We start from the raw sequence: 25457 nt of genomic DNA on the forward strand, positions 1-25457 counted from the left end.
ATGAGAAAATTTTTTATGCTTTTCCAACTAAAGTTTAAGACTTTAAAGGCTATAGAAAGGAAAAGATCATGTTAAATTTTTTAATAGCATCTTTTTTTAGTTTTGATAATAATGCTTTTGAATACACTGGTGTTACAAAAGTTGTGAATTATTCAATTTACTTTAATCAATAGAAAATGAAAACTTCCTTGTGAGTTTTTTATAGTAATATACTACCAAAAGGTTTTTGGACAAAAGTTTAATTTTTCTACTCTAGAAACCTTATTACTTGGATTCTTGATTACGTATATTAAGTTATAGTTCACGTGTCAAGGTTTTGGGGATGGTTATGTTAAAATGTGTAAGGGATTCATGCTACCAATTGAGCAAACCCAGGCAATTTTTAAATAATCAACAGAGTTATATTGAATGCATTTGCATGTTTACATTCTTCATGTACTTATTTTAGTAATGATATAAAGCAATGACCATATTTGTGTCCTTGAATTTATAATAAAAAACTTATTTGTGTTTTCCCTGATCTAACCCAATTAGACTTTGTAAGCCAATCGATTTTGTGATATATGTTTATTAGTTCTTAGTTTAATGGTGTGCTACCCTAGATCCAATTGTTCCCTTGCATTTTTATAAAGCTCAAAAGCCTAAGGGATGAAAGAGCACCAAAATAACACAGATAGGAAAAAAATAAAATATATTTATATTTTTTCTTTTTCTTGGCTTTGGTAAAATCCTATTACTGCTTGTTGGGTACAATATTCTTTAAGTACAAGAAATGTTGAATGTGTTCAAGTTTCCTTGATTCTATGATTGTTGACTCTTGCAATCACCTATGTTTCATGCTTTGCACCTAGGCTCTAACGATATTTGTCCTTAAGTGCAACTAATTCATTTTAGGAACATGACCTAATGTTTTTAACAATATGAAGCTGCAGAGTTTTTGCAATAAAAAATGCCTAAGTTGGTCCTTCACTTTGTAAATGTGTCCAATCAAATCCAAATTTAAATTGAAATATAATAAGGATAATACTAGTATATTTTCCGGATCAATTTGACCCAATTGTCTATTCAAAATTGTACAAAAAATTAATCTTCATATTTTCAGATTACAAAAAATATATTTAAAATTTTTAAATTAATAATTAAAAACTTTCCAATTTCGTTCTTTTGAGATAAGAGTTATCAACCACAATAAAGAAATAAAAAATTCAAAAATTTATACATACTTTAACAAGATATAATGATAACTAGTGTTCAAATTAGAACAAATTGATTTGCATTACAACATTTTTCTGCAAATGAATCCTAAAGGTTGACTGCAACAAACCCATGATTCATAGTTTAGTAATCTCATATAGAGTGAACATGGAACGACAAGGAAAAGAAGTTCAGGTTGCTGACAGGAGGGATCAAAATACTAGGTTAAGCATTGCTTTCGAAAGGCGGCAACGTGAAGCAAAGGATGAAGCATCTCCTCCCATAGCCTCCATATATGGTGGACATGTTGAGATAAGTTTGATTGACAGTGAGGGGATTGGACAGGCAGGGAGAAGGGAAGGAGTGGAGAGAGAGAGAGAGAGAGAGAGAGAGAGAGAGAGAGAGGGGGGGGGGGGAGAGGGGGAGAGAGAGAGAGGAAGGAATAATATGTTTGTTAAAAGTGTATGTGTGTGTATATATACAATCCTTTAAGCTGCCAAAGGAACAATATACAATTTGGTCCTTCTATTACCCAAAAAATTGTAGAAAAAGAAAAATCATAACAAGGAATTGTGCCATAAATCCATTGATTCTAATTGTTATCAAACAATATGATGTGGTTTATAGGATTGTGCAAAAGTAGCATACTTGGAATTCTATTATTTTTATTTTTATTTATTTTTTCAGTTGGTAGTTGTTCTCGTTCTTAGCTGTATGTGGTGATAATGCCCACATTTGTTTATGTTCCCTAAAATGTAGGAGAAGTTAGTTTTCCACAGAACTATTTCTTTGATCTTTGATGAATGGAATTGTTCAGTAATTTAAACTCAAGAGATTGTAGATTCTCTTAAACTGTCCACATAGATGGAAGGAAGAACAATTCCTCTCCCATAACCCATCTAAACCCTGCCCCTCTATTCTAAAGTCTCATAACTATATCCTAAACTAGGGAACATAACATTTTGGTATCAGAGCCAAATGTTATGGGTGTCTCATTGCAGCAGCAATTAGAAAAAAATATTGCAATGGCAGCAAATAAGGCGCGACAAGATGAGATGAATGCTATATGTTAAGTTAGAGGAACTTACTTCTGAATTTGCAACCTCTAAGTTGGTCTCTTCCGTAGAAGATGATGGTGGTCATAGTCGGGCTCGGAAAAGGAAAGGTGTTGTTGGTGTATTAGGAACAAAATTTGTAAGGGTGGGGGGGGACATTGTTCCAAAATTCTCAAAGCTTAATTGGGCTCGGAAAAGGAAAGGTGTCGTTGGTGTATCGGGAACAAAATTTGTAGGGGGCGGACACATTGTCCCAAAATTCACAAAGCTTAATTTTTCGCATTTCAATGGGTAAGAGGACCTTCTCGGTTGGATTAGTAGACGTGAATATTTTTTTCACCAACAACAAACACCAATAGAAGAGATGGTGAGTTAGCGTCATTCCATTTGGAAGGAGCAGCCCAGTTATGGTTCCTTAGTCACACCTCTAATCCTTCTTGAGACGAGTTCAGGCACCCATGCCACCTACGGTTTGGTCCACTGATTCGAAGTAACAAGTTGGGGAAATTGACCAAATTGAAACAAGTGGGAATTGTCGAGGATTGTCAAAATATATACAAACTCTTAGTGTCTCGGGTTGGATTTTTGTCACGAGAGCAAAAGATTCAACTGTATGTTTGTGGCTTACAATAGGGTATCGCTGTGGAAGTATAATATGTGATTTTTCAAAAATGTATATGAACTTTACGAAGCAGGGAAAATCAATTGAACGGAATGGTATCAAGAGTGCCACTTCTACCCAAACATCCAAACTCTACTAAGCACTATTTAGAGTTGGATGTCTAGAAATTATTATTGGATTATACGACCTTAGTTGAAGACCTTAAAGGCCAGCCTCTGTCTCACTATTGTGATCACCGCATCACCTTGGAACAACCATGCACAACACCAGTGGTAATGCGTCTCTATTGCAATCCACATGCTCAGAAAGATGGGATTGAGAAGCATGTTCGGATTTATTAGTGTAAGGAATTATCAAATCCAGCCAGTTCCCTTTTCATCTCTAATTCTTTTAGTCCCAAAGGACGACAAGACATGGCGACTATGTGTTGATTACAAGGTTGTAAATGCAAAAACTGTGAAAGATAAGTTTCCAATCCCTGTAATTGATGAAGTATTGGAGTTTGTAGACGCTAAATACTTTATTTACAAAGTTGGACCTTCGATCGGGATACCATTAGATCAGGATGCATCCTAATGATGTTGGGAAAACGACTTTCGGAATCATAATGGGCATTTTGAATTTTTGGTCGCCAATGCTCCCTCAACATTTCAATCTATCATGAATGAGGTATTCTCTCCTTACTCGCGCTTTGTCCTTGTGTTTTTTAACGATATTTTGGTGTACAGTTTGTTAACTTTGTTAAGTTACTTTTGGAATCAGTTTCTCTCTTCTTAAAGGAATTGTTCCTTGTTTTTGCCTTTGTTCTTCCTAGTTCTACATACAAGAATATTGGCTTGGTAAGCTTTTGGGTTGTTGACTTATATATTCTTATATGATTTATTTTCCTTTATTGTAAATTTCCTATATAGTTGTAGGCTTATTTGTATATAGATGTAAATCACAAATACACAAGAAATAGAGAAGGAATATCTCTGAAAACCTAATCTCTAATATCTCAACATGGTATCAGAGTCATAGCTGACCTTTTCTCAGCCTAAACATAGTAGAGAGAGGAAAAACCCTAGAGCTAGGTTGAAGCTACCACGACCAAAGGAGGGAGAGTCAGATGACACCGCTCAGCCCAAGAGGAAGAGAGGTTATTGACGGCTCATGCCTAGTTTTCTGGCCACCGTCAGACGCCCCATGTGGGCTCACGCGCTGCCGGAAGTTCTTGTGTCATTGTAATGTGATGATCAAGTTGCTCTTCATATTGCATCAAATCCATTGTTTCATGAACAGACAAAACATATTGAGATTGATTGTTATTTCATTCATGAAAAGATACAGCAAGGTATTATCTCTACAGGATATGTCAAGACAAGTGAACAAATTAGAGATACTTTCACAAAAGCTCTAAATGGATCTCGGGTTGATTGTCTTTTTAACAAGTTGAGCATGATTAACATCTATGTTCCGACTTGAGGGGGAGTGTTATGGAAAGAAGAATCTAGGAGATTAGTCATACATGTGTATATAGAAACTAGAAGATTTGTAGGGATTTGTTAGTCTGATTTCCTGAATTAGGAACACTCTTGTACATATTAAAAAGCTAGTCCTGTTTATAATGAAACACGGAAAATTCATTTTCTCCACTCTAATTACAGATCTTATTGATTTATTAATTTTAGGTGCCACCTTTCCTTGTTTCCTTTGTTTCCTTTCTCTCTCTCTCTGTTATTTTTCCAAAAGTTTTTGCTTCATGTTCCCTTTGAATTTGTGTTCATCTCTTGCATATGTTCCCTATAACTTGATAGCTTCCCTCTGTTTGAGCAAACTGAACTAAATGACCATCAACGTCTTTTTGCTCTCATTATGCATGTGGAAGTTCTCTCTCTCTCTCTCTCTTTTTTTAGAAGAATATTATGTGTTTCTGTGTCACCGTACTAATAGTCTTTATGTTTGAATTCTGTGCAGGGGTTATATTGAAGCAATCAAGGAAATTGAGCAGCAAGTTCATGCTAGTACTGGGAGATTAAAATTTGATGATATTGTTGTAGCATGTGGCAGGTTCTTCTCTAATCTCTTTCCAGATTAGCAGGCCCTACTTTTCTTTTAAATATTTTCCTCCCTGCTTGTCTCATATCAAGTTTTATCTGTTCCAGTTTTTTTTTCTTTTTTTTTTTTTTTTTTTTTTTTTTTGAGAAGATGATCTGTTTCAGTTTTGATATAACAGTTCTGTATATATAAAAATTCCTAAAAATTTTAATGTATCTTGGAACATAAAAATTCTTTTTGAAACATACAGAAACTCTAATGTATCTTGGTATCCAAGTCATGTATGAGTTCTCACACTGAAAAAAGATGTTACTTAAAAAGTTCTATTTTATTCCACATTAATTGGTTCTTGCAAGGTCGTAGGTATGGTAAGACTTGGAGCCAGAAAAATTTCTTTATGGGTGCTCAACTTGTGCTTCAATTGATTACAGAAGATTTATTTTCAAGCAATGGTAGGATGCTTAGGTAGCAAAGCTAGTGCTTTTGTATACACTATTTCTTGTAGGCACTTGCAACCACAAGAATCATGTCATCAGACGTGTGAAGTTCCTAAAATCCAGAAATCATAGAATTGAAGGATAGGAGTTGACATTGATCATTCATTACCCATATTCATCTGCATGTTGTTAGTTATGGAAGTCTTTGACATTGATCATTCGATTATCTGGTTATTTTTTATTCTTGTTCTTTCTCAGTATGCTGGAATTTTTCTTTTGAAATTTTTGATCTGGGTTTTCTCATGCTGGTCCAATTTGTGGCTGTGAAATTCTGGGTTCATTCAGAAAAGTAGTCTTGCGTTTTCACTTTCAACTAATGCAATTCCATATTTTTTTCCTTTCCAATTATGGATTCTATGTTTACTGGATCTTAAATTGTACGTTAGTCTTAGCAAGAGATTCGGTTAGAGAATGAGGGTGGTGAGACATGGAGAAAGAGAATGGAGTGAAAACGATGAGTCTAAAGATGTAGTGCAATGTGTAAAACAGTGAGTTCAGATATTGTGAACAATGTTAGGTTAAGTTAAACCATGGTGTTAGTATGTATCCCCTATTCTGTTTTTTTTTTTTTTTTTTTTTTTTTTTTTTTTTTTTTTTTAAATTTTTTTTATTATATTAAGCCCAATTTTAAAATTAGGTGAATTATAGAAATTAAAGGAAAGAATATGTTTTATTTCTTTCAATTGTATTATATTTTTCAACCTTTACTCCACTATATATAGACAAAAAATTGTTCCAATATAGAAAGTAATCTAAATAGGAATAAACCTAAACTAGGAAACACAGTCTTTACACTAATTAGGAATAAACCTAAACTAGGAAACACAATATTTACTTTAATCACAAAGATTTCAACACTTTCCCTCAAGTTGGTGCATAGATATTACTCATGCCCAACTTGCAAACTAAAGGATGAAACAACTTGCTATGCAAACCCTTTGTGAAAACATAAGCTAGTTGCTCTTTTGAAGCTATATAGGAGACACTTATAACACCTTCAAGTATCTTCTCTTTTATAAAGTGACGATCAATCTCTATGTGCTTAGTTCGATCATGCTGGACTAGATTGTTCAAAATACTGATGGCTGCTTTACTATCACAAAATAAGGATATAATTGTTGTTTCAACCAACTTTAACTCTTCCATTAATCTGCGCAACCATAGAAGTTCTCAGATTCCCTATGCCATAGCTCTATATTCAACTTCTGCACTGCACCTTGCAACAACGACTTGCTTCTTGCTTCTCCATGTGACCAGGTTTCCTCCAACAAAAACACAATAATCTGAAATTGATCTCCTGTCATCAAGGGAACCGGCCCAATCCGCATCTATATAGCCTGTTATTGTTAAATGGCCATGTTTAGAAAATAAAAGTCCTCTACGTGGAGCTGATTTTAAATATCTTAGAATCCGATGTACTGCTTCTAAGCGAGACTCCCGAGGGTCATGCATGTACTGACTCACTAAACTTACAGCAAAGGCAATATCTAGTCTAGTATGGGCAAGGTAAATCAATCTCCCAACCAATCTCTGATACTTGCCAACATCAACTGAACTTCCCACTCCAGCTTGAAACTTATGATTGGCTTCAATAGGTGATTCTGCAGGTTTACATCCCAACATACCAGTTTCTTTAAGGAGATCAAGGATGTATTTTCTCGGAGAAATAAAAATCCCTTTTTCTGAACTAGCAACTTCTATCCCAAGGAAATATCTCAACTTTCCCAAATCCTTAATCTCAAACTCTCTAGCTAACAAATTTCTCAAGTGAGTCATTTCTTCTTCAAGGATGTGATCTTACCTTCATGATGTTTAATGAACAAAGTATGATCAGCATCGCTCTGAATATACCCAAAAGAAAGCATAGCTTTACTAAACCTTTCGAACCATGCTCTTGGTGATTGTTTCAGCCTATATAATGACTTCTTCAGCTTGCAAACTTTTCCTCTGGTTTCGTCATCATCAAATCCAGGAGGATCTCCATATACACCTCTTCTTTCAAATCATCATATGGAAAAACATTTTTAACATCAAATTGATGTAATTTCCAATCAAGATTAACTGCATAAGACAACAAAATTCTGATTGTGTTCATCTTGGCTACGGGGGCAAATGTTTCCTGATAATCAACTCCATAGGTCTGACTAAATCCTCTAGCTACTAATCTAGCCTTGTACCTCTCAATTGAACCATCTGCCTTGTGTTTAACTGTGAACACCCATTTACATCCAATTGGCTTCTTTCCTGGTGGAGGAATTACAAGATCCCATGTCTCGTTTTTTGTCAAAGCTCTCATCTCCTCAACCATTGCAGCCTTCCATTTTGAGTCCTATAATGCCTCTTGCCAATCCTGCAGTATAGAAACAGAAGATACAGACAAAACAAAAGCTCTATAGGAAGGGGACAGAGCATTATAGGAGATAAAATGGGAGATGGGATGTTTAGTGCATGTTCTAACTCTTTTTCTAAGAGCAATAGGAATATTAAGGTCATTGTCAGAAGGACTGAAATCAATATTAGGATCAGAATCAATAGTAATTAAAGAAGACTTACCAAGTTCTTGTTCTTTTGTATCTTCAGGGACTAAAATTGGAGAGGACGGTTGATCAAAGGTCTCATGCTCTGACGCGGAACCCAATGGAAATAAATTCCATGAACTCTATGACAAGTTTTGGAAGAGATCCAAGATCAAACTAAACCCCTCTCTATGGCACCCAAAGCTTAAAGAAGCAAGAGCACCAATAATAGAGTAAAAGAATAAGATAAACGCCACAAAGAATTGATAAGTTTATCTTGATTCTTGATGCAATTAGAAGAATGCGATCTCACACCCTCTAAAGCAAGAACACGCCTAAGCATAAAGAAGAAGATCTCTCTTTGATTAATTCATTGTATGTGAATAATTACAAAATAACAAGCTATTTATACTAATCTAAGAGGTCCAGATCCTTAAAGGATTTAGAGTTAGTTAAGGAGTAGGATTTAGCAAATCTAAACCAAATAAGGATATGACTAACAAAATCATAACAACTTAAGGATTTGGATATCTAATCCAAATCTACATCTACTAAAGATTGACCAAATCTAAACAAAATAAGGCTAAATAATCAAGGGTGGCCGAAATATAGGAGGCCCAACCCATTAACATTGCAAAAACTCAAAATAAACTAACTAAATTTTCAAGAGGCAGAGGCTTGCAGGGTCTGGGGCGTGCTTCAATGTAAGTTGTTCCTCGCGAGAGGCAGAAGCTTGCACGGCCTGGGGCGTGCCACCTTGCACGGGCGTGCTAACCAAGCATGGTCTAGGCATGTCATGTGTTGGAAATTCAGGTTCCAACTCAACATGTGCTTCCATTAATGTGAGAAACTTAGGTGTTCCTTCAAGTTCTTCATAGCACTTGTTGAAAGCAAGGTCATGGAGCTCTTGCGTGATTTGTTCTTGAATGTATAAGGACATGGTTGCTCCATACTTCTTTGCACGGCTCCTTGTAATTCGTCCACTAGGAAGTACTAATGGATCGTCATTGTTGTAGTCCTTGTTCCCTTGAGCTCCATAGGTGGTTGGTGATAGTGGATCCGTATCAACCCCCCTTCTTTAAAAAGATTTGTCCTCAAATCTGCATCCATGTCAAAGGGAGACAAATCACTAATATTGAAAGTTGCAGAAACACCATACTCACCTGGCAAGTCTATTTTGTAGGTATTGTCATTGATGCGCTCCAAGACTTGGAATGGACCATCTCCACGTGCATCTAGCTTACTCTTCCTTTGGTTGGGAAACCTTTCCTTGCGAAAATGTACCCAAACCTAATCACCTGGCATAAGCACCAACTTCTTCCTGCCCTTGTTGGCTTTATTAGCATATTGCTTGTTCCTCTTTTCTATGTTGGCTCTAGCCTTCTCATGTAATGACTTCACCAATTCTGCCTTTTTAGCACCATCTAAATTAGAAAGTTCATTCAAAGGTAAAGGAACAAGATCTAATACAGTTAGTGGATTAAAGCCATAAACAAGTTCAAAGGGACTAAAACCTGAAGTAGAATGTATGCTACGATTATATGCGAACTCGATGAATGGCAAACAATCTTCCCAAGTTTTTAAGTTCTTACCCACAATGGCACGAAGCAATGTCCCTAAAGTTTTATTCACAACTTCAGTTTGTCCATCTGTTTGTGGATGACAAGTTGTAGAATAAAGCAATTTAGTTCCAAGCTTACCCCACAAAACTCTCCAAAAGTGTGAAAGGAACTTTACATCCCTATTAGAAACTATAGTTCGTGGTACCCCATGTAGCCTTACCACTTCTCTAAAGAATAGATCAGCAACATTATTGGCATCATCAGTTTTATGACAAGGAATAAAATGAGCCATCTTGCTAAACCTATCAACAACAACAAATATACTGTCCTTACCACGCCTAGTCCTAGGTAAACCAAGTACAAAGTCCATAGATATATCAATCCAAGGAGAACTAGGAACAGGTAAAGGCATGTATAATCCATGAGGCATAGACTTAGATTTGGCCTGTTTACAAGCAATACAAAAATTACAAACTCTTTCTACATCTTTAATCATATGAGGCCAATAAAAGTGTTCATTCAACATATCATAAATCTTATGTACCCCAAAGTGTCCCATCAATCCCCCACTATGAGATTCAAGCACAAGCAATTCACGCATAGAACATCTAGGCACACAAAGCTTGCTGCCCTTAAACAAATATCCATCATGTCTATAGAACTTATCAAATGCTCCATGCTCACATGCTACATATATGTTGCCAAAGTCAGAATCATTCACATATAAGTCTTTAACATACTCAAATCTAAGTAATTTAGAACTAAGAGCAGTAATTAGAGTATATCTTCTTGACAATGCATCAACAACAACATTATCTTTTCCATGCTTGTATTTAATCACATATGGAAATTGTTCAATAAATTCAACCCACTTACCATGCCTTTTATTGAGCTTACCTTGACCCTTCAAGTGTTTTAGGGCCTCATGGTCTGTATGGATGACAAACTCCTTAGGTAGTAAGTAGTGTTGCCATACATTTAGAGTTCTTACCAAGGCATACAACTCTTTGTCATAGGTTGAATAGTTGAGTTGTGCTCCATTCAACTTCTCACTAAAGTAGGCAATTGGTTTCTTTTCTTGCATTAGGACAGCCCCAATTCCCACACCAGAAGCATCACACTCAATCTCAAAAGTACCTTCAAAATTAGGTAAAGAAAGTATAGGTGCAGAAGTTAACTTCTTTTTAAGCGTGTCAAACGCCCTTTGTTGTTCTTCTTCCCACTTGAACCCAACTTCCCTTCTGATGATTTCTGTTAGTGGTGCTGCAATTGAAGAGAAATCTTTTACAAACCTTCTATAAAAGCTTGCCAACCCATGAAAGCTCCTAACTTTAGAAATTGATTTGGGAGTTGGCCATTTTTTGATAGCTTTTACTTTCTCCTCATCTACTTCAATACCCTGTGCACTCACAACAAATCCAAGAAATACAAGTCTATCTATACAGAATGTGCATTTGTTAAGTTTAGCATACAACTTTTCAGTCCTTAAAGTTTGTAACACTATCCTAACATGCTCAACATGGTCATTAAGAGACTTGCTATACATGAGTATATCATCAAAGTATACAACCACAAACTTTCCTAAGAAGGCACGCAATACATGGTTCATGAGCCTCATAAAAGTACTAGGTGCATTAGATAGTCCAAAAGGCATAACTAACCATTCATACAAACCATACTTAGTTTTAAAAGCAGTTTTCCATTCATCACCTGGTTGCATTCTAATTTGATGGTAACCACTCATTAAATCAATTTTAGTAAAGTAAGTTGCCCCATGCAATTCATCCAACATATCATCAAGTCTAGGGATAGGGTGTCTATACTTTACAGTGATTTTGTTGACCGCTCTACAATCAACACACATGCGCCATGTTCCATCCTTTTTAGGTACTAGAAGCACGGGAACGGCACACGGGCTCATGCTCTCTCTCACCAAACCTTTCTCCATAAGTTCATCAACTTGCCTTTGCAACTCCTTTGTGTCCATTGGATTGCTTCTATAGACAGGCCTATTTGGAATGGTGGATCCAGGAATGAAGTCAATTTGATGTTCTATTCCCCTCAAAGGTGGTAAGCCACTAGGTAATTCACTAGGAAAGACATCATCAAATTCCTGCAACATAGAAACAAACATAGAAGGCAAATTATCAAGGTTAGTGTTAGTTTCAGCAAATAAAACCTCTTTGTACCTTAGAAGCAATATGGGCTTCTCCAAGGCAATAGCACACTTAATCTCTCTAACTCTCGCATAAAAAGTTTGTTTCTTTTTCTCTTCTCTCTGTTTTTCACTCACAATTGGGCCATTAATTTGTTTTGTTATTTTTGTGGCCTCTTTTCCCTCATTCTTACTATCTTCTCTCTTTTGTTCTCTCAAGGCCGAAACCTCTCTCTCTCTCTCTCCAGTATCTTTCTTTGGTCTTCATAAACCTCTTGAGGTGATAAAGGTACAAGAACCACCTTTTTCCCCTTATGAATCAAAGAGTACCGATTATGGAATCCATCATGAAGTGCTCTCCTATCATATTGCCATGGTCTTCCCAACAATAAATGGCCAGCTTGCATTGGTACTATGTCACATAAAATTTCATCTTCATACCTTCCAATAGAAAATGGCATAAGTACTTGTCGAGTCACTTTCACCTCCCCACAATCATTCAACCATTGCAACTTATAAGGCTTAGGATGCTTGAGACAAGTTAAGTTCAGTTTGTTTACCATGTTTACACTAGCAACATTAGTGCAACTACCCCCATCAATAATAAGAGTACACACCTTTCCACTAATCAAACATCTAGTGTGAAATATATTCTCACGTTGCTCAAGGCTTTCTTCTTTAACATGCATGTTCAAAGCATGCCTAGCAACCAAAGTTTCTCCATGTTCAGGAAGTATTAAATTTTCTGAATCATCATCATCATTAATTAAATTAGGCTTATCATCACGATCACTACATTCAGATTCAGAACTAACATTCCCATCATCTTTAGCAATCATAACCCTTTTATTAGGACATTGAGATGCATAATGCCCTTTCCCCAAACATTTAAAACATTTAATTTCTCTAGAAGGGGTTGTAGAGTTAGAAGTACCTTTGTTGCTTTTGATTGGAGTTTGGACAACTTCTTTACCTTTTGAAGTTGAATCTGTCCTTTGAGAATTAGAACCTCTAAATTCCTTCGTCTCACCTTCTTTAGGCCATTTAGATCCCCATGTGTTGCTGGAATACTTGTTGGTGGATCTCCCCTTTTTCTGTCTTTCAAGTTTCATGGCCATATCTACCTTCTCCTCCAAGCTATCATACCTATACATCTCTAAAGGATTAGCAATGTCTTTATTTAGACCTCCAAGGAATCGTGACATGGTGATTTGCTCATGTTCCTCAATCTTGGCTCTAGCCATGCAAATCTCCATCTCCTTGTAGTACTCTTCCACACTCTTCCCTCTTGCACTATTCTTGCTAATTTATTGTGTAAATCCCTAAAGTAGTGACTAGGGACAAATTTTTGGTGCATTAGCTGTTTCATGATCTCCCATGGTGGTACAGGTCGCATCCCTTTCCTCCTTCTTTTTAATAACAATTGTTCCCACCAAAACATGGCATAACCTTTGAATTCAACCGCAGCAAGATGGGATTTCTTTTCTTGAGAATAGTTGTGGCATTTAAAGATTTGTTCTACCTTTCTCTCCCATTCAAGGTACTCTTCAGGATTGTTGTTACCTTTGATCTGGAATCTTCATCTTAATTGATCCCAAGTCTCCATCAATTTTATTGAAATTGGTCTCTTCAGTATCTTCATCATGATGGGCTTGAAATCTAGTTTGTGGACGGGCTCTTGTTGCATTAGAGCTTTGTGAAGCCCTTATCTCTTGCAATTCCTCCCTCATGTCTTGGAAAAGATTATTGAAGGTTCTAAACTGTCCTTAAATTGCTTCCATGAAAACTTTCATTTGAGGATCGTTAATTGGACTTCCATCTCCAGATTTGCCTGAACTCATGGTTAGTATTCAAAGAGAAAACACAAAAAGATTTGAGTTATTGGTAAATCACTCCCTCACGTGTTTACACTCTTTAATCACTCCTTGCAATTCTTCCAATTGAACTTCAGAATCTTAGTTCAACCAACCAACTCAAAAGTACGTTTAGAAACAAGGAATAAATCTTAAATTATTCCTAACAATAAAAAGCAAGCACAATTCTAGAAAGAAGACTTAAAACGAGATGCATAGTAGCACAAGAGTATAAGTAATGCACTACTGTAATTATCAATTAGAGTGTAGTAAACAAGCAAACACACCCTAATAATGTAATTAGAAGCAAAAGAAAGCTCAAACAAAAATAAAGAAACTAGAATTTAAAAGACAATTTCAGGATATAATGTATGAATTTAGCTTACTACAAAGCAAACCAAATATGGATCTAATAGATTCTACCCAAAACAAAGCAAGCAATTAAAGAAAATCCAAAAGAAAACAATGGTCAGAATCGAGCACGGGCGTGCTAGAAGAAACACGGGCGTGCGTGTAATGCTTAGTCCAACAAGTGAAGGTCAGGCTCTAGCACGGTTGTGCTTGAGGTGAAGCACGAGCGTGCTGCCTTGTTTCCTTTTCAATGCAACCCAATTTAGGTAGGATTCTTAGATTTGACAAGGATTGTAGTAGATTTGCTTAATCTCAAAAGATATGGTCAACTAATTCTTGTTTTCTTATCCACAAGTAGTTAAGAGTAGGCTTTATCACAAGATTACAGTGGATAAACTAAATCCCATAAAATATGGACAAATCACTAAGGATTAGGAACAATCCCACAATTTAAGGTCAAATCCCTAAGGATTAGGAACAATCCCACAATTTAAGGTCAAATCCCTAAGGATTAGGAACAATCCCACAAAATATGGTCAAATCCCACAAAATAAAGTCAAATTCCTAAGAATTAGGAACTAATCCCACAAAATATGGTCAAATCCCTATGAATTAGGATCAAAATCCCTTGGGAAACAAGATCCACACAAGCAATTTTAATGGTGGACGAAAATTTTTACTCTTTTTTTAATCAACAAGATCTAAGATCAAAACTTCCAGACTTGAACAAGAACGAATAAATTTAATTGAAGCAAAAACGAATTGAACTAACCAAACAAGAAAACAAACACAAAAGAAACAAGATGAACAAGAAAACAAACACAAGAACAAGAAGAACAATAAAACAAATAAACACAAACCCTAGAACTAAGATAAATAAGAATTTACCTTAATCTTTGGCTCTGATACCAAACTGACGCGGAACCCAATGGAAATAAATTCCATGAACTCTATGACAAGTTTTGGAAGAGATCCAAGATCAAACTAAACCCCCCTCTATGGCACCCAAAGCTTAAAGAAGCAAGAACGCCAATAATAGAGTAAAAGAATAAGATAAACGCTACAAAGAATTGATAAGTTTACCTTGATTCTTGATGCAATTAGAAGAATGCAATCTCACACCATCTAAAGCAAGAACGCGCCTAAGAATGAAGAAGATCTCTCTTTGATTAATTCATTGTATGTGAATAATTACAAAATAACAAGCTATTTATACTAATCTAAGAGGTCCAGATCCTTAAAGGATTTAGAGTTAGCTAAGGAGTAGGATTTAGCAAATCTAAACCAAATAAGGATATGATTAACAAAATCATAACAATTTAAGGATTTGGATATCTAATCCAAATCTACTAAAGATTGACCAAATCTAAACAAAATAATGCTAAATAATCAAGGGTGGCTGAAATATAGGAGGCCCAACCCATTAACATTGCAAAAACTCAAAATAAACTAATTAAATTTTCAAGAGGCAGAGGCTTGCACGGTCTGGGGCGTGCCAATGCGCACAGGCGTGCTTTAATGTAAGTTGTTCCTCGCGAGAGGCAGAAGCTTGCACGGCCTGGGGCGTGCCACCTTGCACGGGCGTGCTAACCAAGCATGGTCTAGGCATGTCATGTGTCGGAAATTCAGGTTCCAACTCAACATGTGCTTTCATTAATGTGAGAAACTTAGGTGTTCCTTCAAGTTCTTCATAGCACTTGTTGAAAGCAAGGTCATGGAGCTTTTGTGTGATTTGTTCTTGAATGTATAAGGACATGGTTGCTGCATACTTCTTTGCACGGCTCCTTGTAATTGGTCCACTAGGAAGTACTAATGGATTGCAATTGTTGTAGTCCTTGTTCCCTTGAGCTCCATAGGTGGTTGGTGATAGTGGATCCGTATCATGCTCCATGGTTGTATCTGTATTAGTCTGTCGTGTATAGGTTTTCAAATCATGTCTATCCAATCTTCCTAGAGATTTGAGTGGTTGCTCTTTCTTACTATCTATGTCTGCAGGAATCTCCCCCTGGAAAAAAATGTCACCGTTCATCCTTCTTCCATCTGATATTTCTCCCCCTGAAGAGGTGACTGGGAAGGAAAATATGATTCAAACTCTCGAAAGGTAACATCCATACTCACAAAGTATTTCCTAGAAGAAGGATGATAACACTTGTATCCTTTTTGAGTAGTAGAGTAACCAACAAACACACACTTCAAGGCTCTAGGATCTAATTTGCTTAGACCATTCTGATGAGCAAAGCAAACACAACCAAAGACTTTAGGAGGTACAATATAAGAGTTTTTTCCTTGAAGAACCTCTAATGGAGTTTTAAAATTTAAAGTTCGAAGAGGCATACGATGGATAAGATAAGCAGTAGTCAAAATAGCATTCCCCAAATATTGTTTGGGAAGATTCATAATGAACATAAGGGACTACTTCCAGTAAATGCCTATTTTTCCTTTCCACTACATTTTTAGCACTAGTATTGACACAACTAGTCTGATGTATACTACCATTAGAATCTAAATAGGTACAAAAAACTGCATTCATGTATTCAGTACCATTATCAGTTCTTAGGATTTTAACATGCGCACCAAACTGAGTACAAATCATTTTATGGAAGTTCTGAAAACACGAAAAAACTTCATTTTTTGTTTTCATCAAATAAACCCAAGTCAATCTAGTGCAACAATCAATAAAGGTCACAAACTATCTATAACCAAAAAGAGAGAGTTTTAGTAGGACCCCAAACATCAGAATGAATAGTAGCAAAAGGAATCAGATTCTTATTATTAATTGGAGAATAAGAATTCCTGGTGTATTTGGCAAGTTCACAAGCATCACATACTAATGAATTAAAATCACATTTAGCAAACAAAGTGGGAAATAAACGTCCTAAAATAGAAAAAGAGGGATGTCCTAATCTCCTATGCCATTGAATAACTTCATGGGAAGGATTTCTAGAAGTTCCTAGCAAAGCTTGACTGGTACCCGAATTTGAAAAACGACAATGTCATCCAACAGATACAGTCCATCGCGGAAGCTACCACTGCCAATCGTTCTCCCCGTATTCAGTTCCTGAAATATACAATGAGTAGGGTAAAAAATTACTTTGCAATTAAGTGCTTTTGTGATTAAGCTAACAGATAACAGATTAATAGGAAATCTAGGAACATGAAGAACATGAGAGAGTTTAATATTGTAAGTACAGTCAATAGAACCTGTGCTAGCAATTGGTACTAAGGAGCCATCCGCAATGCGAATTTTGTCTGTGCCTTGATACTTAGAATATGTGAGGAAATGTTTTATAGAGCCTGTTGTATGTTTATTTGCTCCTGAATCTATAACCCAAGAGGGTTTTGCAATTTTTGCAAGAAAGATAAGGAAAGCATTACTTGAATTAACAAAATTAGTGGCTGCAGTCTGAGTTGAGGACGAATCAAGCTGTGACAACAATCGTTTTAGGGACTGAATCTCCTTATCAGAAAAGCTTCCAGCAGTAGATGGTTCCTCAGATAAAGCTCCACTATCAGATATGTGTGCCTGTGGTCTAGAAGAATTGACCCGCTTTCCTCCACGCCCTTTAGTTGGGCGTCCATGTAATTTCCTGCAAAACTCCTTAGTGTGCCTGTTCTTATCGCAATAGTCACAAAATAATTGGTCTCTATCTGAAGAACTGCTCTTTGCAGCCTGGATATATTCTCTTGCAGAATTAGCAATCAACCTTGCTTTATTGATGGTAGATCTATGAACCATAGCGTTCCTCCTAGTCTCCTATTGTTGTGCAAATGAGTAAGCTTGTCGTAAGGATGGAAAAGGATCTCGTCCAAGAACTTGGACTTGAATCTGATCATACTTGTTATTTAGGCCAGCCAGAAAATCATACACACGTTCTACTTCAGTCAACTTCTGAACTTGAGTCGCATCATTGGTACATCTTGCTTGAAAGTCTTGATAATAATCCAGTTCCTGCCATAACCCACTAAGTTCAGCAAAATACTAAGTGATAGTCAGATCTCTTTGCTTGGTTTCATGAACTTTTTGTTGCAATTCATACTTCTGAGCATAGTTTCCAGTTTGTGAATACGTCTATGAAGCAGCATCCCATATCTTCTTAGTTGTATCAAGAAGCAATATCCTCGGGAAATAGTTGACTGGATGGCATTTATTAATCAAGACATAATAAGAGAATTCTCGGATTTCCACTTGTTAAAGGCCGGATCTATCGAAATTGGTTTAGTTGCTCCACTATCAAGGTATCCCTGCAAACCTCTAGCTTCAATGAATAATAAACAAGACTGAGACCAAGTCAGGTAGTTTGTTCCATCTAACTTCACCGGACTAATCTGAAGTGAGGGGTTGTGAAAAACCATATCTATCTTCTTTCCGTCAACCATATCTTAAAAAAAAGAAAAAAACAAAATTTAAACGGCAGCAACGGTAAAAGGCAGCAGTAGGGGTGGAAAGAGAAAAAATTCCAAAAAGGCAAAACTGGTGCTCAAGAACCAGTAGGTTTGAGTCGCCACACCGAGTTGAGGTCGCCGGAACAAGAATCATCAACGGAGCTCGCCGGAAACAGCCGCATGTGCTGGCGCGTGAAGAACAATCAGAATCTTCTGGAGGCGCGTGTGCACACGCGCGTGGTCGGATGGCGACGCGGTTTGGACAGAGTGCCGATCGGCGGTTGTTCTCCCTTCTGAAATGTGCGGTGACGACCAACTACCACTTCTGGCGGTGCTGTGTGTGTCTCAGACTACTTTGCAAACGGAAACCGTTGCCGAAAAATTCACGGCAATGGCTCTGATACCATGTAGAAATTAAAGGAAAGAATATGTTTTATTTCTTTCAATTGTATTATATTTTTCAACCTCTACTCCACTATATATATACAAAAAATTGTTCTACTATAGGAAGTAATCAAAATAGGAATAAACCTAAACTAGGAAACACAATCTTTACACTAATTAAGAATAAACCTAAACTAGGAAACACAATATTTACTTTCAACATGAATTTAAGACAAATTTGGGGTATTTAGAGGATAAAGGTTATTTTAAAGCAAAATTGAAACTACTTGAAAAGTTCAGAGTGAAAAATATTGTTTAGCCGGATATTATGGGGTCTAGAAATCTCTGCTCTACGGTTTCTTCAATAATTAAAATATGAGATTCTTGATTTGGCTGATGCTTGACCTTGGATAAATGATCAAGTGATTCCTGTTTCTATTCTTTCATTGTTTCATTGTTATATTTTGTTTCTGCTATTGTTTTTGTCATGCTGGGAGTAGAAAGTAGTCTTTGCATAATCAAAATCAGTGCTCTTGATTATTATTCAAGTTACAGGGATAAGGAGAATATATATATTTTTTTTTCCTAATTTGATTTGGGATTCTTATTGAGAGTTGGGAGGTCTCTAACTCTCAAATTTTGAGATATTACTTTATATGCACAAGTTTACGATATCATTATGATTTTGACGGCCATCACATGTTTTGTACATCTAAGTTCACTGTATGCTGAGCTATGGACTTCAATGACACGTGTTTGGCGATTGTAGTTGTCTCATAACAAACATAGTAGTCAGGCACTAGAATGTTTAGCCTACAACTATAATCCAGAGAGCAGAAACTAATCTTATGATTCACTAAACTTTCTTTTCTGCTACTTGTGAAAATAAGATGGTATTTTTTCTGTTTTGCTTTACAGTGGAGGTACAATTGCTGGTCTGTCGCTGGGATCATGGTTGGGTACTTTCAAGGCAAAAGTATGTCTTTAGATTCTCAGTTTGTCTCTTACTTCTCAATTTGACTCTACTTGCATTTTCCTATTTGTAGGTTCATGCGTTCTCTGTTTGTGATGACCCTGATTACTTTTACAACTTTGTTCAATCACTAATTGATGGACTCGGAGCAGGTGTTAACTCACATGAGATTGTAAACATTCAAAATGTGAGTGCTGACATTACTAATGAGTGCTTTCCTTTTTTTTTTTTTTCGTTCATTCTTCCCCCTCTCTTCGCAACATAAATTATTCGTCAAAAAATATGATAATGTTGGTTTAAGCCTATATGTTGCATTGCATATACATTTATATGCTCTATGGAGACTGCAACTAGAAAATGCAAATTTCTAAAGATAGCATAATAGAGAAGATGAAGATATCTATGACTGATATAGCTCACAAGACGGTTTTGGTTATGTTAAAAATTTGATCGAGTTTTGATTCTTGTAGAACTATATATGAACATGTTGACCTCATACTTTTGACTAGAAGTTCTAGGTGGTGTTCATTTGTGGAAAACTATTTTTCTGTTTTCCATTTTCCATGGAAGTGGAAAAGTGAATTAGAGAAAATGGAGATTAGATTAATTTGAAATAATTAGAAAGTTATTTACTAATTTTAGAAAACAAAATATGTGTTCAAATTACAATTTGTTTCTGTATTTTTATTTTATGTTTTCTATATGATTTATTATTTATATTTTTTGCATTTTTCATTTTTTATCTTAAATTTTTAATTTTAGTTCTTCAAATTTATATTATTATATGATTATATTTTTTCAAATTTATATGATTATATGATTATAATATTCCAAATTTATATGATCATACGATTGTATGGTTTGGGTACTAAGTAAATTATCCATTTTTAAAAAAGGAAACATGATAAATAATGTGGAACAAAAAAAAAATGGATATAAAGCCTATATATATGGGAAAAAGGGAGTATTATTCTAAAATAGTTGCCTTGTGTTATGAAGAAAATCTATTTGTATTTAATAGGGCTGTGCGAATTCGGTTTCGGTACGATTCTTAAGAAGAATCAGAACCGGACCAAAAATTCGGTGCTTTCATTTTTAAGAATAGAAATCGGAACCGAAGGACTTAAGTATCGGAATTGAACCGAACCAAAATTTTGGTACGGGTTCAGTACGGTTTTTCGGTTCCAGTTCTTTGGTTCTGGTTCTAATTTTAGTTCTCCCATTAAAAATTATTATATTTTTAAAACACATTTTAAAGTTCCTTTATATTAAAATATTCTAATATCAAAACAAAATATACAATATATGCTAATTGAAAAAAAAGAATCATATTGTACGAGTATATACATTAAAAAATAATGAAGTTTTATTTTTATTCATTGTAAAAAGAAGCTCCCATCATCTTTCAAGTTCTAAGTAATCTCCAAAGTAATAACATGAACATTACAAATATCATCAAATCATAACTAATAATTGAATAACGAAGTTTTATTTCTATTGTCAACAAAAAGAATTTAAGTTCCATAAAATCTCCAAACTGATAGTACCTTCAATGTCACACGATAAATTTGTTAGTAAAGTAAGACTGTTTAAAGATTATTAAAATAATCTAAAAAACAATTTTTATTTAAATTATAGATATAGTAAAATAATATATGAACATTTATGAATTATGATATTGTTAAAATATTATATACAATACGAGATGACAGGAATCGTTAGATATTAAATTTTTACGCGGGATAAATAATTTTAATTTATACTCCATTTGTATTATTAATTAAAGAGTATCAACTAATAAAGATTTTGTTTTCAAATAATAAAATTTAAGGTCTTTATAAATAACAAATTTACTGAAACATTAAAGAAAAAATATATGGACAAATCGGTTTTTCGGTTCGGTTCGGTCATGTTCGGTTTTGGTATGGTTCCGGTACAGTTCTTTATAAGAATCGGAACCAGAACCAAAATAATAAATTGCATTCGGTATGGTTTGGTTCCTACTATCTCGGTTCTTTTTCGGTTACGGTTCGGTTCAGATCCCCCAAGAACCATGCACAGCCCTAGTATTTAATGTGTTTCATCAAAGAATTAACATAGGTCTATATACAAGAAACTCCTACACTATTTAGGAATATAAAACACGAGCTAATTATGAATATCCTTAAGATCTTGCTATATGATTACTCTATATTGATTTTCCTTAGCACTTCCCCTCAAGTTGGATCATAAACATTAATCATGCCCAACTTGTTACTGATATAATCAACACGATTCACATTCAAAGCTTTTGTGAGAATATCACCCAACTGCTCTCCAGTTTTAACGTAACCTGTAGAGATAAACTTTTCTTGAACTTTGTCACGAACAAAATGACAATCAATCTCAATATACTTGGTGCATTCATGAAGTATTGGGTTAGAAGCAATATGGAGTGTAGCTTGATTATCGCACAATAATTTTGCTGGTAATGCGGACTCAAGACCAACTTCATTCAACAATTGATATACTCATACTGCTTCACACAGATTGTGCCATGATTCTGCATTATGATTCTATACTGGATCGGAAACTACATTTTATTTCTTGCTTCTTCATGAAACCAAATTCCCTTTAACAAAGACACAATACCCAATCTTAGATCTTCTATGAACCTTAGGTCCTGCCCAATCTGCATCTGACTAACACTCAATATTAGAATGTCCATGATTTGAATATAACAAACCTCGTCTTGGAGCTCCCTTTAAATAACGTAAGATCTGTTCTAAGGCTAGCCAATGATTTACTGGAGTAGACATGAACTGACTTACAACCTTACTGAATAAGCAATGTCTGGACGAGTAACTGTAAGATAGTTCAACTTTCCAACCAGTCTTTTATACTTCTCTGGATCTTCAAGCAATTCAGCTATGGATGCTGCAACCATTTGGGACAGGTGGTTCCATCACAAGAGCTGGATTTGATTCTCTGCATTCTAATGCAGCCATCCCCATGCTAATATGTGGTCCGCCTTCTAGAATAAACCTTTAGAGGCTTTGGACTGGGATCCACTAAACTTGTCTCCGTAAAAAAATTAAATGCTATTATTTTTTATGCTTGTTGTGAATTTTAGTGCCTAGTATCGAGGACGAGGATTGGACTTATTGAGGAAAAGGATGAGTTGTAGAAACTCCAAACAAATTGCTTTTTAACAATAGTAGCTTATGTTTGTCTCCTGTCATCATCAAAATGGGAAGTAATTTTGAATCACCATTATCGGTTAGGTCATCCATATTTTTTAACTCTCAGAGTCATGTTCCCATCTTTATTCAAAGGATTGGATGTAAAGACTTTCCATTGTGATGTGTGTGAATTAGCAACACATACTCGTGTATCTTTTCCTACTATTGATAAGAGAACTTCTAGTCCTTTTTGATCTCAATTCATAGTGATATTTGGGATTCCTCTCCTGTTCCTAATATATCTGGTTCTAGGTGGTTTTTATCCTTCTCAGATGATTGCACCAGAGTTACTTGGATATTCCTATTAAAAAATTAATCTGATGTGATCCGCATTATGCCTAGTTTTCATTCTATGATACAAAATCAGTTTGGTGCAAAAATTAAGAGGTTTCGATGTGATAATGCAAGGGATTTATTTTTAACCAAACTATATCTGCATTTTTGCAAAAAGGAGGCATTATTCATGAATCCCCCTGCATTAACACTCCACAACAAAACGAGTTAGCTGAAAGAAAAAAACGGACACCTCTTAAACACTAGTAGAGCTCTCTTTCATCTTCATCAAATTGTACAAAAAACTTATTGGGGGAAACTGCTCTCATATCCGCATATATGATAAATAGTTTGCCATCACAGGTCTTAGATTTGAAATGTCCAATGGAATCCTTTCTAGGTTCTATCCTGATCTAAGAGCCACAAACAATCTTTCTCCTGGAATATTGGGTTCTACTGCATATGTGCACATTCAATCACAAAGGCGTAAACTTGAGCCTAGAGCACTCAAATACATTGTTATAGGATATTCATCAACTAAGCAAGCGTAAAAACGCTACCGTCCGCCTTCAAGGAAATTTCATGTTTTTGCAGATGTAACCTTTGCTGAGGGGACACCATTTTACACACCTTATCTTCAGGGGGAGTCTATAAATGAAAAAGAAACTAGTATCTTATTTGTTTTTAATTTGTGTCTGTCTCCTTCCAGTCTACCAACGTCACCTACACCTAAGCCTATTTCAGAAAATTTGGAAAAGAAATGCATTAGTTAGTGATCCTAATCTAGTACCACAACCTGAGTCCATAGTGAATGATGAAACAACTACAAGAGCTACTATTGATTAAAAGCGATTTGGTTTGAAGTACTCAAAGAAGCAAGCTGGTGTTCCTAATCCAATGGAGGTACAAAAATCCACTCCAATCTTGAGAAATCTGAAAATTCTGAACCTACTCACGCAGAAAAAGATGCAGAACCTGAGAATTTTAGACCTACTAAACCTATAAAAAGCTGCAGAACCAGAAAGTCACAATAGTGACCTTCCCATTGCATTGAGGGAAGGAGCTCGAGAATGTACCAAGCAAAATTTTGTGTCCTTTTCCTTAGATTTTTACCATCCCATAAGACCGTCCTTACCAACCTAAATAACATCTCAATACCCAATACTATGTTTTTGGCATTGTCTAATGAAGAATGGAGGAAAGGTATGAGAGTTGAAATGGATGCACTAGAAAAAAAAACCAAACTTGGGAACTAGTTGAATAGGTGTTCACTTTTGAAATATAAGGCTGATGGGACCTTGAGAAGATATAAGGCGAGATTAGTGGCCAAACAATACACTCAAACCTATAGTAGACTATTAAGAGACCTTTGCCCCGTTGCAAAATGAAGACGGTAAGGGATTTTCAACAATTTGATGTTAAAAATGCATTCTTGCATGGTGACTTAGAAGAAGAAATATACATGGATATTCCTCCTGGTTTTAATGAAAATATGACAGGTAATAATGCGTGTAAATTGAAGAAAGCTTTCTATGGTCTTAAGCAATCACCTCAAACTTGGTTTGGTAGAGCTAAAATAATGCTTACTATTGGGCATAAACAAAGAGTGGGCTGTTAGAGTGAAGATCAGCAAGAAAAAAAAAAATAAGACAGTAAGCTTAATAGGAACAGAAAACTGAGATTTGGGACAGAAGGCTGGAAATTCTGTTAATGAAAGTAACTGTTTACAATATCAATTCTGAAAATCTTGAACCAGGGAACAAGATGGACAAATTAATGAGAAGGAAGAAGAAAAGACAAATGGTTGCAAGCAACCCCCCAGGAACAAGCCCGTTGCAGAAAATAATCTGGCAAAAACTGAATGATTCCAAAGACACTCTTCCCATACTTGTGCCTTCCCTATATAGACTCCCACAATAACTTCGCTGAGGAGGCAGGGTGCCTTGGTCTCTAATCCCTGTAGCAGTAATTACGTAATTGACCCCAGCATTTTTACTTATTCTAGAATATACTTTCTAGGGCGTTGTTGTAGACCAAAATATTGTTCATAACAGCTTGAAATGTTGCCGGAGCGTTTGTCAAGCTAAATGGCATGACAAGGAATTCATATTGCCCAAAATGTGTCGGAAACGCAGTCTTGTGAGTATCAGGGGGAGAGATCAAATTTGGAAAAAGCCGTGCTTAAGATCCAGCTTAGAGAAAAACTGAGCTCCTTGCAACTCATCTAAGAGCTCCTCTATGACTGGAGTGGGGTATTTATGAGAGATTGTAGCTCTATTAAGCTGGCGATAATCAACACAAAACCTCCAGCTGCCGTCCTTTTTCTTAACAAGGAGTACTGGGCTTGAAAACGGACTAGCACTAGGCTTGATGATTCCAGC

At 35.8% G+C, this 25457-nt stretch overlaps 2 protein-coding genes across 3 annotated transcripts in view; one reads left to right on the forward strand and one right to left on the reverse strand.

The window, feature by feature from the left end:
- Positions 1-25457, reverse strand: part of LOC149494254 (bifunctional D-cysteine desulfhydrase/1-aminocyclopropane-1-carboxylate deaminase, mitochondrial-like) — a gene marked incomplete in the record, with an annotated part of 38792 nt that overhangs the window by 9920 nt on the left and 3415 nt on the right.
- On the forward strand, positions 1688-19862 carry LOC105634636 (bifunctional D-cysteine desulfhydrase/1-aminocyclopropane-1-carboxylate deaminase, mitochondrial). 2 transcript variants are annotated; one of them, XR_016321965.1, is made up of 5 exons: positions 3526-3540; positions 3634-3710; positions 4828-4920; positions 19528-19585; positions 19656-19814. XR_016321965.1 is itself a non-coding variant. In XM_089724577.1 (4 exons), the coding sequence occupies exons 1-4, from the start codon at positions 3536-3538 to the stop codon at positions 19845-19847; spliced, it is 348 nt and encodes a 115-aa protein (XP_089580703.1). In that variant the 5' UTR covers positions 1688-3535; the 3' UTR covers positions 19848-19862. The 2 variants fall into 2 exon arrangements, 1 of the variants encoding a protein (XP_089580703.1); XM_089724577.1 differs by lacking the exon at positions 3634-3710 and having other exon boundaries at positions 1688-3540; positions 19656-19862.

The sequence above is a fragment of the Jatropha curcas genome, chromosome 8 (assembly GCF_041381405.1).
Source record: "Jatropha curcas cultivar XTBG-Jc1 chromosome 8, XTBG_Jcur_1.0, whole genome shotgun sequence".
NCBI classification, from domain to species: domain Eukaryota; kingdom Viridiplantae; phylum Streptophyta; class Magnoliopsida; order Malpighiales; family Euphorbiaceae; genus Jatropha; species Jatropha curcas.